This window comes from Lottia gigantea, assembly GCF_000327385.1.
Source record: "Lottia gigantea unplaced genomic scaffold LOTGIsca_32, whole genome shotgun sequence".
NCBI lineage: Eukaryota > Metazoa > Mollusca > Gastropoda > Lottiidae > Lottia > Lottia gigantea.
In genome coordinates this window covers 902530-916538 of record NW_008709073.1, presented here as the reverse complement: position 1 = coordinate 916538, position 14009 = coordinate 902530, and the positions used below count along the sequence as shown (strand labels likewise).

At 32.4% G+C, this 14009-nt stretch overlaps 1 protein-coding gene across 1 annotated transcript; it reads left to right on the top strand.

Annotated features, from left to right (window-relative positions):
* Positions 1–321: 321 nt before the first annotated feature.
* On the top strand, positions 322–11168 carry LOTGIDRAFT_162049 (hypothetical protein; the record flags this gene model as incomplete). The annotated part of the gene is made up of 4 exons (XM_009057987.1): positions 322–497; positions 10366–10437; positions 10769–10840; positions 11165–11168. The coding sequence occupies 4 exons, from the start codon at positions 322–324 to the stop codon at positions 11166–11168; spliced, it is 324 nt and encodes a 107-aa protein (XP_009056235.1).
* Between the last annotated feature and the right edge of the window lie 2841 nt (positions 11169–14009).

The following is a 14009-nucleotide window of genomic DNA, read 5'->3' as shown; positions in this document are numbered from 1 at the left end:
TTTTTTAACAATTTTTTAACGTTATCAGGGTTTACTAGCTTTTAAAGCGAATAGTGTCTAACTTTACACGCGGTTAACTGTGTCGTTTACTACCTCGCTTCTATCAGTGATAACAATTTTTATTAAAGGGGCTTTAAAGTATTCTAGTATTAAAGTGTGTGTTCATACTCAGGATGTAACGAAGACTTTACGGCAGTTTTCTTCGGATGTGTTGCGACTGTTTTAATTGTTTTGATTTTTCTGGTTGGATTATTACGTGAATCAGTGGAGACTCGGGTGCAATTCGAAAAAATATTAGGAATGACAGAGAGAGGGAGCAAAATGGCTCTCCTTAAAAATTTAAACGCTGGCTTTATATTTTTGTGTTTTCTATGTGTAGAATTAGTTTCAGGAATCCCTTGTCCAAGATCGTGCCGCTGTCATCATAAATCTATTGACTGTAGTTTTAGAAATCTCTTCCATGTTCCTAAAGATCTTCCAAAGGATACCGAAAAATTGTAAGTATCCTGTATACAATGTAACTTACATTGTTTGATATTTTTTTTGATTCTAGTGAGACAGGTATGCTCACTCTATGACTGCCATCACCAGTAAAGAAGCTTGAAATCGTCAAGTATAGCAAGAAAATCCTACCATTTTACTCAATGTAGACTGTTGTCACTCGGTTTGTCATTTGATTATAACAACAAAAGATGATATTAGATACAAGATTCATTGGCTGGTTTTGTCAGATTAGGAACCAGAAACATTTTGATAAGAATTTTACCTGTTGGTGATGCGATCAGTGCATTTGATAATGTCTCCACTACAGTTAATTGAATTTGTATATTCATCAGCAATCGTTGACATTTCTGTGTTTTAACCTGTGAATACACTGATTTATCATATTTGCATATAAATGTCTTTTACCATCTTGATACGAGTTGAAAAATTTTGCATTAAAAGAATCATAGAGATTGTATATAATTTCATTCGATACGATATTAAAAGGTCATTTATATTCACAGAATTGATTTAATTTGCATCAAAAAGAGAAGAACTTTATATAAGTATTTCAAGAACCAGTCTGTTTTTTTGCTAGTAGGTTGGAAAATATAGGTGCTCACATTAACAATAACTATAGACCAATAAGTATAATTTACATCGATTTTAATAATAAAAAAAATCCATACTGCCCCTTTAATAAACCATATTGCACTTGAAGTTTAAAATAAGTACGCAATAGCTGATTTGTGATCGCGTTTATAACCGATAATAATATACACTAACTTTTAAAATCCCTAAATACCATAGTTACACTCTATTTTACTCTTAAGAATGTCAAAATTTTACAATAGAAGTATATAACACTGTTTCTTATTTGAATCTCCTTTTGTCCTCTTTGCATCTTAAAGAGGGTTTCACATTCAAACAGTAAAGCAAACATCACATTTTAAACTCGGAGAGAATACTTAAATAAAACTACACACAGAATATTGGTTCTACACGTATTGTTAAATGTAATCATCTCTGAATCCATGTCGGCGTCAAAACCTTTTTGTCCTGAGAAGCAAACTTTTTATAAATGAATTGCTTGTTTTTTGATACGCCGAACATTTTCAGAGATACATATCCAGCTGATATAATATACCTTGCTGTCGAATCTACTGTTAAAATACTGTGTATGACAGGTTTCACAGAACCACGATTTTTACTTTTTGTCATAAATCCGTCAAATTTGATCAAAAAACGGTTAAGAATCTTCATTAAAAGTCTTATTTAATAAAGAACTTCTTAATCCATTCCAACCTATTTTAGTGACGCCAGGAAAATTGTCCACACTGTGTTCCATATAATTGCTATTAAAAATGATATCAACCTTGTACCTTTTAAGACTTCCAAAGAAGTAGCAACATCTCAATATTTCAGACCAAGTTTTCAAATTTTAAAATGAATTTCAAATGATGCTAACGCTAAAACATGTATTAATGTCTTATTTTTACTGTTATTCAAACCAAATCTTATTGGAATGGTAAAGTTATGAACGTTTCTCAAAACCATCATTTTATCCACTCACAACAGCGAGCCAGTAAACTTTCAAGTTATTGCCATCATCTTCTCCGCTTCCATACTGTTTATTATTGCAACATAATAACCATAAATATTGGCGCATACCTAAAATAAATATTACTTGTTTTCTTGATAACAATGCTTCAACTCGCTTTATATAGACGATATCTGATACGCACCAGTTGATACAAGTAGTCAATATTTTTCAATATGATATATGCGAGTCAGAAGTATTCAGCAGACGACGGTTTAAGGCCTCGTGGTTAGAATTGCCCCGAAAAGATGCTGGAAACCAACTATTTGCGAGACAGTGATTCCATGATTGTAAAGCGAATACAGATGCGAAAGAACAAGACGTGATCTATATAAGTTTTCCGTGCAGGAACTACAAGCTCCCCCCTGAATATATCTTATTTTGTTATATGCCGTGGTCAAAATCCGTACATGACAGGCTCAACAATTATCCACCTTTTATTAGTAGTTGTGTGGTAGTAATAAAAGAAAAGATGCAATTCAAGGCTATCGCATTCTTTATGGTTTTTATTTATAGAGGATCAATACATATTGACACCAAATCGCTTCCATATGATGAAGATAGTATTTCAATGTTTTTAACGAGGTTTCCTTCTCTCAGGGCAATAGACATACTATTAAATTAGTTTAATATTATGTACTCAAAATTACACAATTAAAACAATAGGAAAGTCATGGGTTTATTGGTCGTGTTTATCTCGCCTCGAGGGAAAAAATACTGTTCGTGCTACTCATTATAGAAGCCTTGCTGAGTGACCACTGTCCAGCTTTAAATTGACCAGAAAGTTAATGATGTGAAAATGCATCATTAATTACAAGAAGAAGTTGACACCATCAATTAGTAGGTTTTTAATCAAAATTGTGACCCCATGAAAACTGTTGACCGATTAAGTACTTTGACAAATCTTATGGTCATTAATTTTATGTCTTACAAATGAATTGTTTTAGAGTGATTCAATGCAAAATTCCTTGAAAATAGTCACTTAAAATATTACTACAACAGTCTCTAGAATGACAGGTTGACAAACCTAGTCTTAGAGTGTCACCAGGTGTAAAGTAGGGTTATGTCTCGCCTTCGAACTCAATGCAATGATAATTGTTGAGAATATAGAAATCGTAGATACACAATATCCCTAATTGCACATTGGATGAGGTAACATCTATACGTCTTTAAGATTTATGTTTTTCAATCAGACCTGATAATTCTTGATGTATCTGAACATTTTGTTCCTTAACTTTTATACATGTATGTATAAAAATACATCACAGGAGATCCCATAGACTTGTCAACACATGCACAGACATAAAACAATCACTTGTAATGTGAAAACTTTGTATATTTCGTGTATATTTTCCTTATATCTGCCCCAGGCTTGATGTTAAGACCTTGTGAATATCTGAACCAGGTCGTCTTAAAACTCAGCCAGGGAACAACTATGTAAGTTTTAGTACAAACATGGACCACAAAATCCAGGCACTATATCTTGAAGTTTCTCCTTTTGTCTACGTCTTGTTCTTGTCTCGTTCGTCTCTTTTCGCATAGACAACGACAGAGTGCAATTTCCCAACTTAGATTCTAAACTTTGCACTAACCGCAAAAATGAAATACAATCTAAATTCATTTTGTTGTAATCGTACATTCTAACGTCAAGTATTGATGTTCAGTAGAGAAATAATACGACAACAAAACATACTTTAATATATTTTACACACAAATATATCGTTTCTCAGATGGTAGAGTGAAAGGTTTCTATTTCTAATGCTGCATTTTCTATCATGTCTACAGTTACTATAGTTTTTTTTGTCATGTTTTATGATCTTTGTCTACCGACGTTGAAGTATAATCTTCTATAAATGTACCAATATTACATTATTCATGTGTTGTGTTGGCAAATACTAAATTTAAACTTAACGTTGTAGTATGTGTCGAGATATATTTGGCATCATAGTCGCAATGAGGATATACAACATCTCATGTATTGTTGACCACTGGGAACGGGAAAAAAGGACTGCGAACAGCGGGAGTGATCAATCCTCGTGTGAAATTCAATCCTATTACCTGATTTTATTTATGTATTCGCCAATAGTTTCATTTTTTGACCCATTGTGGAACAATTTTTTCCAACTAAGGCTTGGAAATAGACCCAAATGTACCACCACTTTCAGTGTAATTGTCAGAATTCTTTGTCTGCATTCATTTTGCAATAATACTAGACTGAAAGAACAATATCTATTGTTTTCAATGATTCTTAGTCGCTGATACATTGAGCATTTCAGAGATGAAACGGGAGTTACATGCCGCTACGATTACTGGAATTGTAATGGTTCTAATTGGAGCGAGTAGTACAATCATTGTTAATGTTTGAACCGTGCATAATTGTGATAGTTCAGGATGGATATGACAAAGACCACTGACTGTGAATATAAGGGTATCATATCTTCTCACAAAATACCTTATGATCCCTCTTATTGTAAAAGGAATTCTAAACATACAAAAACTTCCACAATCCTAACCTTGAAATAACTTAACTTAGTATGTACCCTATGGTGGGCCTTAAGTTTATACTTTATATATTAATAAAAATCCGTACAAGCTAGACTATGCCTTCAATCAAAAATCTCGTACAAAGAAAAGCAAAATCGACAGTGAAAGTTGTATAGTAGTGGACTTCTCCAAGGGAGAATCAAACCTTCCCTCACCGAAATCTATAACAGTAAAATCATGAGATACAACCAGATCAATTCTTGCCTGAACGAACAAATAGCCAAACTGCAAGAAGCATTAGATAATGAATATGTATGATTTGTGTTATTTCGTATAAAAATCCAATCATTTTAAAAACAAACGTGATGTTGACTATTGTCAATTCGATTTCAATGGTGTGTTACGCAAACGGACTATTTTCTGAATAATACGGAAACAGTCACCATCATGCTGTGATAGGATAAGATTAAATTACTAATACTTGGAAACCAAACAAGCAGTCGCAGTTGGATATTTGTCTTATATGACACTTGACGTCGTTGCCCAAAGAACGCCAGGTCCCTGCTGATAAATTCAAATGTTTATCTTAATCTGTGAGGTTAAGAAATTTACCAAGAGATTATAAGATCATGTATATTTAATCATGCATAATGAAATAAAAATGAGCTTTATTTTGTATGTTTATCCAAAAGCAAAAAAATCGAATTACGTTAGTACACAACACACCAATGAAGTTACTTTTCTAGATTAGATATAACATGCATAAAAAATTGATAAGGTGACAGATACTGGTCAGACTATTTTTTTTCTTATCTCCGAAGGGATTTCGTTTGTTAAAGGTCCGACTTAACGTGACTTGAGCCAGTATCTCTGTATGCAGTTGTCCATCTTTATAGCTTAAAAAGGTGCGATACAGTGTGACGCAGTATGATCATTTAATTCTATATCTGACAAGAAATTATGACAGACGTACTTAATGTATGCCTTGTAAGAGATAAATTTTTATCACATATCTTCGTGTCGAATTCTCTTTAACAACTTTAGGTTCACAAAAATTTGCTCCAGAATGACGTGTTAATGCATAATTTGAGTCGTATTTAACATAGTCGGCAAACATTCTTTCATTTTAATCTTTTAGATTTTCTTTGAGGTGATCATAGCTGGGGTCGCCTAGGTGTCCAGGCTAGTTATGTTTAAAAACGCCCCCTTCTCTTGATGTTTCAAGAGTAATAGAATACTTTTATTTCCTCGCCCTTACATGATTTTATCATTAGATGCCATTTTCTTATGCAAGTTAACGTTTAAAAGAGTAAATTATTTCACAGGTCATTGGTGAAAATATTATTTTTGGCATTAGTAATTTTAATGGTTTTTAGGGTATTTATAGGCGACTAATGGAATTTCTTCGTTTATCAGATTCCATTGTTATAGTAGAATGTTGTTAAAAAAACTTTATGATCATTAGTTGAAATCCTTTCTCTTTTTGACAGTGTCTTTTATATATATAACAATGAAACTACAGAATTTTACGTCCTGTATTTGGCCATATGAAGACTAGTTACACCAGAGCAAATGTCGTAGATCTGTGAGGTGCACAGCCAGTCTCACTGAAAGACCAGACTCCTTTCTTGTCAGTTCCTTCACTGGAAATAGGTTTGAAAATAGATCGTATTATCTGGAACTTGTGCTGAAATTTTCCAATTCTGAATGAAAACCTTGTCCCTTCTCTAGGCATGTGTATTTTGAGGGATCAAACCCTTCCTCCCCTAATAACATATAACCAAACCCGCGACGTGAGCACATAAGGTAGGCCATTTGTAATGCTGATCAAATTTTGTCATTTTTACCGTGGTTCAAGTTAAACACCGGTAACAAACCGCTGTTTTATCCATAGAGGTTTACAAAATTTTGTTTGTCCAACTATGACTAGACAGTACTCTTAGAATTTTCGGCTTTAAATTTCAGTAATTCACACCGTGATTTTCAATTTTTCTGCCTTTATCTTGTGATAATGTACAGCTTACGCCATAAAACCTTTGTTCAGTTTTATCCCGAAAGGTTTAGCTCATTTATTCGTCGAACTATGTGCTCGACTAGTCTGTACTCTTAGATAACTCGACTCTGAATTTCAGAAAGAACTTGTCAAAATTCTTATCGTGATTTTCCAATTTTCAGTCTCTATCTTGTAATGTTATTAGGTACAGCTTACACCGTACAATCTTTACTGGAATATACAATAGATATATAAAACATAAGTATATCATATTATTCATAAACAGCACTAAGCCAAAATCAACAACTATCAATGACTAGAATGCATATTTTTCACATTTCTTTGCCTTGTCGTGTAATCATTTCTAACTTGAAATGTACTTCTCAATTTCTTTGTTGTTGCTTTGAATGTTTCTGTCATTGAAATGATTTTGGTTCAAAGAACGTCCGCTTTTACTTCCACAATTGTTTTTTTTTTAATCTCTGGTATAAAATCAAACATTTTCTACATGTTTCATATTGAAAAATATCTGGCCAAGATCAGGCATGTTTTATTTGAAAGTTTGATTTAAACTGAAATCTCCATATTTCAGAAAGGAACTGTTGGAAAGAACAGGGGAAATATGGGTCGTCTTCACCATTATTAACGAATTAAACCAATCGCAAAAAAGTATTCCATAGAACCAGACGTTATTATTTTTGCTATTTTCCTTGTCGAACCCTTGTCCGAGATCTTCTCTGAAGACTTTTTCGTTGAATACATACCTGGATTAATGATTGGTTATTGATCAAGCTAAAAAAAATATTCATCAATTGAAAATATATATATATACATCTACTTGCAACTTATTCTCATTCAAGTGAACAATAATGCAGGTATATATTTCTCACTCTAAATAACATGTATGTCTGGACGCCTTAAAAATCTTAATGGGATGTACATTTTGGATTATATGGTATTATAGCGCATGAGTTTTATTGAACGATTATTAGGTAAATTTCATATTTTCTGTCTAGGAAAAGTACATTTGTATGTATAATAAACAATGTAACTTTCAAATACTCCGTGAGAATGTTACCGTCTGTAGCTCATTTCTGGTTATAGGACAATGTCGAAATAATTCAATGTTTATTTATAGTTATATGTTATTAAACATATTACGTCTATATCATATTATAACTTCACGTGATCAAAGGAATTGTTCAGAACATATTTTCACGTCTGCAAGTCATCAAACCAGGCTAGACGATAAAAGGCCATTTTCGAAATCTGGGAAATTTTCCTTTTTCGAACCAAGGAATTAGCGTTTAGAGTGATTGTATTGTGAAAGGTGATATTAGATACCTCATTTATTTAAGGGTGGACCATGAAGCTAGGAATCTGGGTTGCTACTGGCTGATGTTTAGTAAGATAACATAATGCGTTTTTGGACGCTAATTATTGTTAGGTGGACTAAATTTTAACCAGGTAAATCCTCTGTCATAAGTAGTTCTATTTCCGATTTAGAACGCAGATCGTTTTGACATTTGCAATCACGAACTTCAGATTTGGTAGAGCCGACTATAGATCGTGGTGCTCTCTCGATAGTAATTATGCCATTAATACTGACTATCAGATTACTTGCTTAATTCCTTCACGGCGCCAATCTCAATTCCTGATCACAGCACAAATCTAGAACTGTGTTGCTAAATGTAATAAACGTAATTAGAAATTGTGGAAATACTCAGTAATTACATTAGGTGATATAATTAATGTCTATTACTGGCGAACTTGGTCTCCGCTGAGAGACGAAAATATTAACCCAGAAAGACAACGTTGCGAGTTTTTTCACTATATTTTTACTAGAAATCTGTTCAAATTAAATTTTCTAATTAAGGTTCCAATCCAAAGCATTTTTAAGTCGATTTTGCATGACTTGACTACATGACAATCAGCAACAGGAACCATCGGTACGAGTAAGACTGTTTTCAATCTCGAATTTATCATGGTACTCGTTCATATTTCCTTCAATTATTCAACCCCCCCCCCCCCAAATCAATAAATGTAATCATCTTAGACAACCACGTCTATCATACGCATTGGGGCCCACCATGTTGTTTATCTACTCAAATACCAGTGTTACTGGGGATAACTCTTGCACACGCTTACGTCTGTTCGGCACTGAAATTTATCGATGTTTTATCAGTCTAATATTATTTTGATCAAGGGTTTTGATTAAGCGTTAATTTGTACCTCCTATAGTTTTGATTATTATTACACATGTTGTTCAGATAACCATTGTCCAATCGTACTAGGACCTCCCACATATTCTCATAAACATGCACATAAAACGATCGTTACTAATTTTATTAGAGGATAATATTTGTACACAGTGGACCTGAGATTACTATCAAAGGGATACTTAAATATGAACCAGAAACGTTTATGATGTACAGGTTTTGACCAAACAGTCTTGACTAATATTAGGTTTTGATAAATGATAATAATGATATGTTAATTGGTGAAACTATTTGGTAACATTTACAAGATTTTATATCTAAAGTAGGAGTATATATATAGCAAGTATTTATATTTCTATTTACCCTACACTGTACAATTACACCTCTTAATTAAAGTGTGTCAGATCTCATAGAAATAATCTGTCAAGTGATTAGTGATTTGCTTGGTAAAGGATTTAAATATTGTGATTATTGCAGTTTCTACATTCCATCTGAACAAAAGTGTGATGAGCTGTGATTCAAATGTCGTGTACATCATTGCATGGACACTGTGTTCTTTTAAGGAACGATCGAAACATTCCCACCAAATTGTTGATGTCTTTATCAAAGTATGATATATGTATTACGCGGTATAAATAAGATATCTAGACTATGAATTTACATGTTACACGGGGTCATTAAGTGCTTTTTAGTGTTAACCAATTTTGACCCTTATATTTGACCCAACTGACATAGGGTTATAAGATGACATCTCGTATTAATGCTAAAAGCATTTTAGTGGTTTTTGAAATATGTCTTTATATTTGGGGACTAGAAATCGTGGGGGTATTAGGATACAAAGTAGGATTTTTTCGCATCTGAAGAGTAATCTCTCATTATCCCGATATTGCAAAAGTGGCACCTACCTAAAACAATATATGAAATCGGGAACGTTTCATTTTTTATATATTATAAACTAATCTTTCTCCAGCCTGACAATGTTATCGTCTACGTTTTATCAGCTTCAAAACGTATCTTAACTTTAAATACCATTGAGTACCTTACTAACCTTACTCTCCACTGAGTGCTGTCTCGAGGAGGTTATACTAACAAATTTCAAGTGCATAGGTCTTGAAGATTCCTGTAATTACACAAGTCTACAGAACTATTAAGATTGTCAGGAACCACACTTAACAGATAGTTTAACTTGTCTCTGAATTGGTATCAAATACATTCCTTTACATACATTATCTTTTGCCTTTAAAGGATTGTCAAGAGGTTATTTCACATTTTTAGGTGTTTCACTTCAAGCTTTCATAGCACCAATGAAACTTCATCGATAATGACATTTGGTTCTCTCAGTCAATTGTTTTTGGTTTTAGAACATCTTCATTGAAGGTCCCAACTTTGTCGAATCTTGATTTGCTGGTCATTGATTTAATGCCAACGAATAAAATAGTAATTTAAAGACGTTTTAGTTTCAGTGTTAAACCTTATTTTTATATAAACTAATAGGTATTAAGATGTTATACAGAGAATACAGAGTGCGTATAGATGTCAATACATGTATATCAATGATAATGCTATTGATTGTTATATATTTTCAGGGATCTACAAGGAAACAATATCACTATTATTCGTCGATCAGACTTTCAGGGAATGAAGCAACTTAGGATCTTGTAAGTATTTATGTTTATAGTACAATAGCTTTCAATAACAATATCTCATGACGTCTATAATCTAGTTAGAAATCAACAAATCAAAAACAAATAATTCCACCGTTAATGCTTTTTATATTCGATCTGAAAAAAATAATGCAATTGCAGTATGTGAAATAACTCCGATATCATATAACTTTGGCTTGCAAATCTAAATGAGTAATTGAGTTCATCGCTCATATTTTGTTTAACCAAGATGGCATGGTTTAATGCTTTAGAATGGCAACCTTGGTATTTATCAGATGATTGAATAAATCAAGGTTCTTGAAAAATTATTTTTTTCTTTTTTCAGACAATTATTGGATAATCAGATTTATTCTATCGAAAAAGGATCTTTTAATGATTTAGTTTCAATGATGAGAGTGTAAGTTTATATTTTTTTTTTATTAGAAATTAGTGATCAATGATTGTATACATCGAACTCGAATTTGAATTACAAATACAAAACATTAAGGCATCATACACATGTTGGTCAACCAGTTCTGCTAAATATCATACACTTTCTTTTATTGCCTTTGTATTTGTCATGTTATGGAATAATTTCGCCGGGGTTAAATCTTAACAATTTTAAATGAATATGTATATCACATTTCGTTTTTAATTTGTATCAATTTCATCATATTTTGAAGGTTTTTTTCACCTGGTTATGTACATAATGATTATACATCTAGCCTATATTGTATTGTAGGTGATGATAATGTAAATCATATAAATTATACAGCTGGTTAATAAAAACATTTAAAGGTTATTACAACGAATGATACAACCCTTCTGATGACACTGTTATAACATCAAGGGTGCAATTAAAGCAAATGTCGCTAGTAGCATTGTTAATAACCGTCATCGGTATCATAACCTTATTGCAAAATTTTTTATCTTGGTGTTCACTTCATCAGTTACGGAGACATTACTTTTAACCAGGCCAATATCCTGACAAATTGTTCTTCATGGCATGACATTATCGGTCTTCATTAACACCATAAATTACAAAAAACTGAACGTTCAGTTCCAATTCAATCAATTTGTTGCAAATTAATACGTAGAGCTTCACGGTCAATTGTTGGATAATTGTAGTTCCGTTTAATACTAATCTTATGATCAATATTGTCGCAAGTAAGGTATTAAAATTTAAAATATATATCTCTAAAGATTTATTCTTTTGCATTGTGTTTGTTGTGTTTTTTGGTGGTGGGGAGAGGGGGTCGAAACTTGAATAAACTACAGAAATCCTAACAACCGGTACCAAAGAATTGGGACAACGTACAAGTAAGTACGGCAAATTTTTTCCGCACACTCAGATTGATATCTTTAAAATACCAGGATATGCTCCTTTAAACAAAATAAGACCTTTGAACGTGAAAGTTCAGTCATGTCGGTAGACTCCCAACAGCTGTTAGTATGTCAGTTACCTTATATAACAATGTTTTATCATCTGAATAAGAGCGGTCATTGAAATTCCAGTCGTGGGAACAACGGTTTGTCTGAGTGGCAAATAGATTTGTATTATGTTTTTCCATTAGTTCGTCGAGATTTACACCAAAGTCGCTAAAATTTTGCAAGGACTCAAAATCTAATTGTCGTTTGGTAGAGAGCTGACAACGAACAAGGAATTCAGTTAGTTACAGTGGTACCCGGGACTTGATTCCTCGATAGGTGGATATAACGTTGCACTGCCAACCTCCATCTAATTCTTTTGAACAATTTGGCAGCCAAACTTTAATCTGTTCAAAACATATCTTTATCTGTAAGTCATTTATTACACAAAAGGTATCATCTCTGAAACAGCTGTTTATAATGATTATTATCATAAATAACAGTGAAAATATTATATTAGATAAAACACAATAAATTATCAAAAAGACCTAAATCTCGGTAAAATGATGGATTGTGCATGTAGAAGTTTGTTGAAATGAGGTCTTTCTGTTTGAATTGTATATTATGATATATATGCAAAAAATACTTAGTTCACTCCTTGGGCTAAGACTGTCTTAAAATAAGTCAAAACAAATCACCCGAGAGGTGAAATAATAACTAGGTTTGGTGAAATGATGAAAAATCTCATATTTAACTAGGAATGGTAGGAATGAAATGGGGTTTTCGTCTTTCTTTCATTTACTTGATTGGGCCAACAAGATTTACAAGAACAAAACTGACATTGTTTTTCTAAGGCCTCTATGTTGTTTAACATTCGAAGCCTTACAGCAACGTCACACATCAACTTATCACATTTAAGCTCATAGAGATGTACAAACTGATAATGGTAAATTTAAACCTCCACGGTAAATCAAAGTTGGGCATAACCATCACGAACGAAAAGACAGTTTACATCAAGCTAATTTGGTGGATAGAAATAATTTAGAAATAAAAAACACAAATGAAGATGCTGCAAGATGAAGTAAGTGCATCATTCCTGAGCACCATTGTTGTTCTGTAAAAATACCTTGATGCTTTTTTTGACAAAATCGGCCTACTTTAGATTTAAAATATACGCGAATGTCAGCGAAGAGAAGTCTTATAGAATGTACAAGCTAAGAAATAAAATGTCTCAGTTTCAATTGAAAGTTATAACCTTTAAGGTTTTTCTGTCAACAGTAATGTTTATGAAGTCTAGATAAACCTATATTGAATATCACGACATTTTTAAAGATGGATGTTCACCTGTACTGTAATTACAATTCCTGACTTAAGTGATGCGAACTGGCGTTATACATAATTGAAAGAAAAGATGGATCTTATATTTACTTGATAGAGAAAAGCAATATCAAAGAGATGCATGCGATCCACTTAATTTCGTTTGTTAGGCTGGCGTTTTTCAAAGTTCGTAGTTATGCATTGTTTTTTTTTTTTCATACCGGCTACAACATCAAGTATATGATATTATGTATGTATATTTTTGATATACACAGAACAAAAATGATTATAAAATGGTATAAAGTATCGGTTCGAGATAAATTTGATATACAAAGATAATACTTATTGGGTCTTTATCTTACATTACCGAGTTAGATCTAGCCGTTAAATAGGTACGAAGAATAGTATGAAAGATAATGTCTAGTAAAGGATGAAGCTAAAATAAAGGGTACCAATCCAATCCACAAAACTAAGTATTAATCCATGAACCTAAGTAATTTTGAAACATGCCTAGAGGGCGTTTTTCAAAATTACTTAGTTAAATGGATATATAGTTTTATATAAAGATTCCAAAGATGAATATATACTTTTATTGATCAAGTTAAATACTTTAATTTGTATGTCTATTCTAAGAGGTAGTATAATTTTATGTCGGAAACAAGACATGACAACCCTTTCTCTAATGATGAGAATATTTAACAGTTCATATAAGCATCACATTCAGTATTTTGTTAAATAAAAAATATGAATATTTAAGCAATTTCAAACAAAATACGTCAAAAGTAAATATCTAAAATCATTTTGTTTCAAATTAATAAAGATGTTATTAGAAAGTTTCTATTTGAATTCATTAAACGACAAAATCTTTAAGCCAAAAGTTTCCTTTGAAAGCATATTATTAG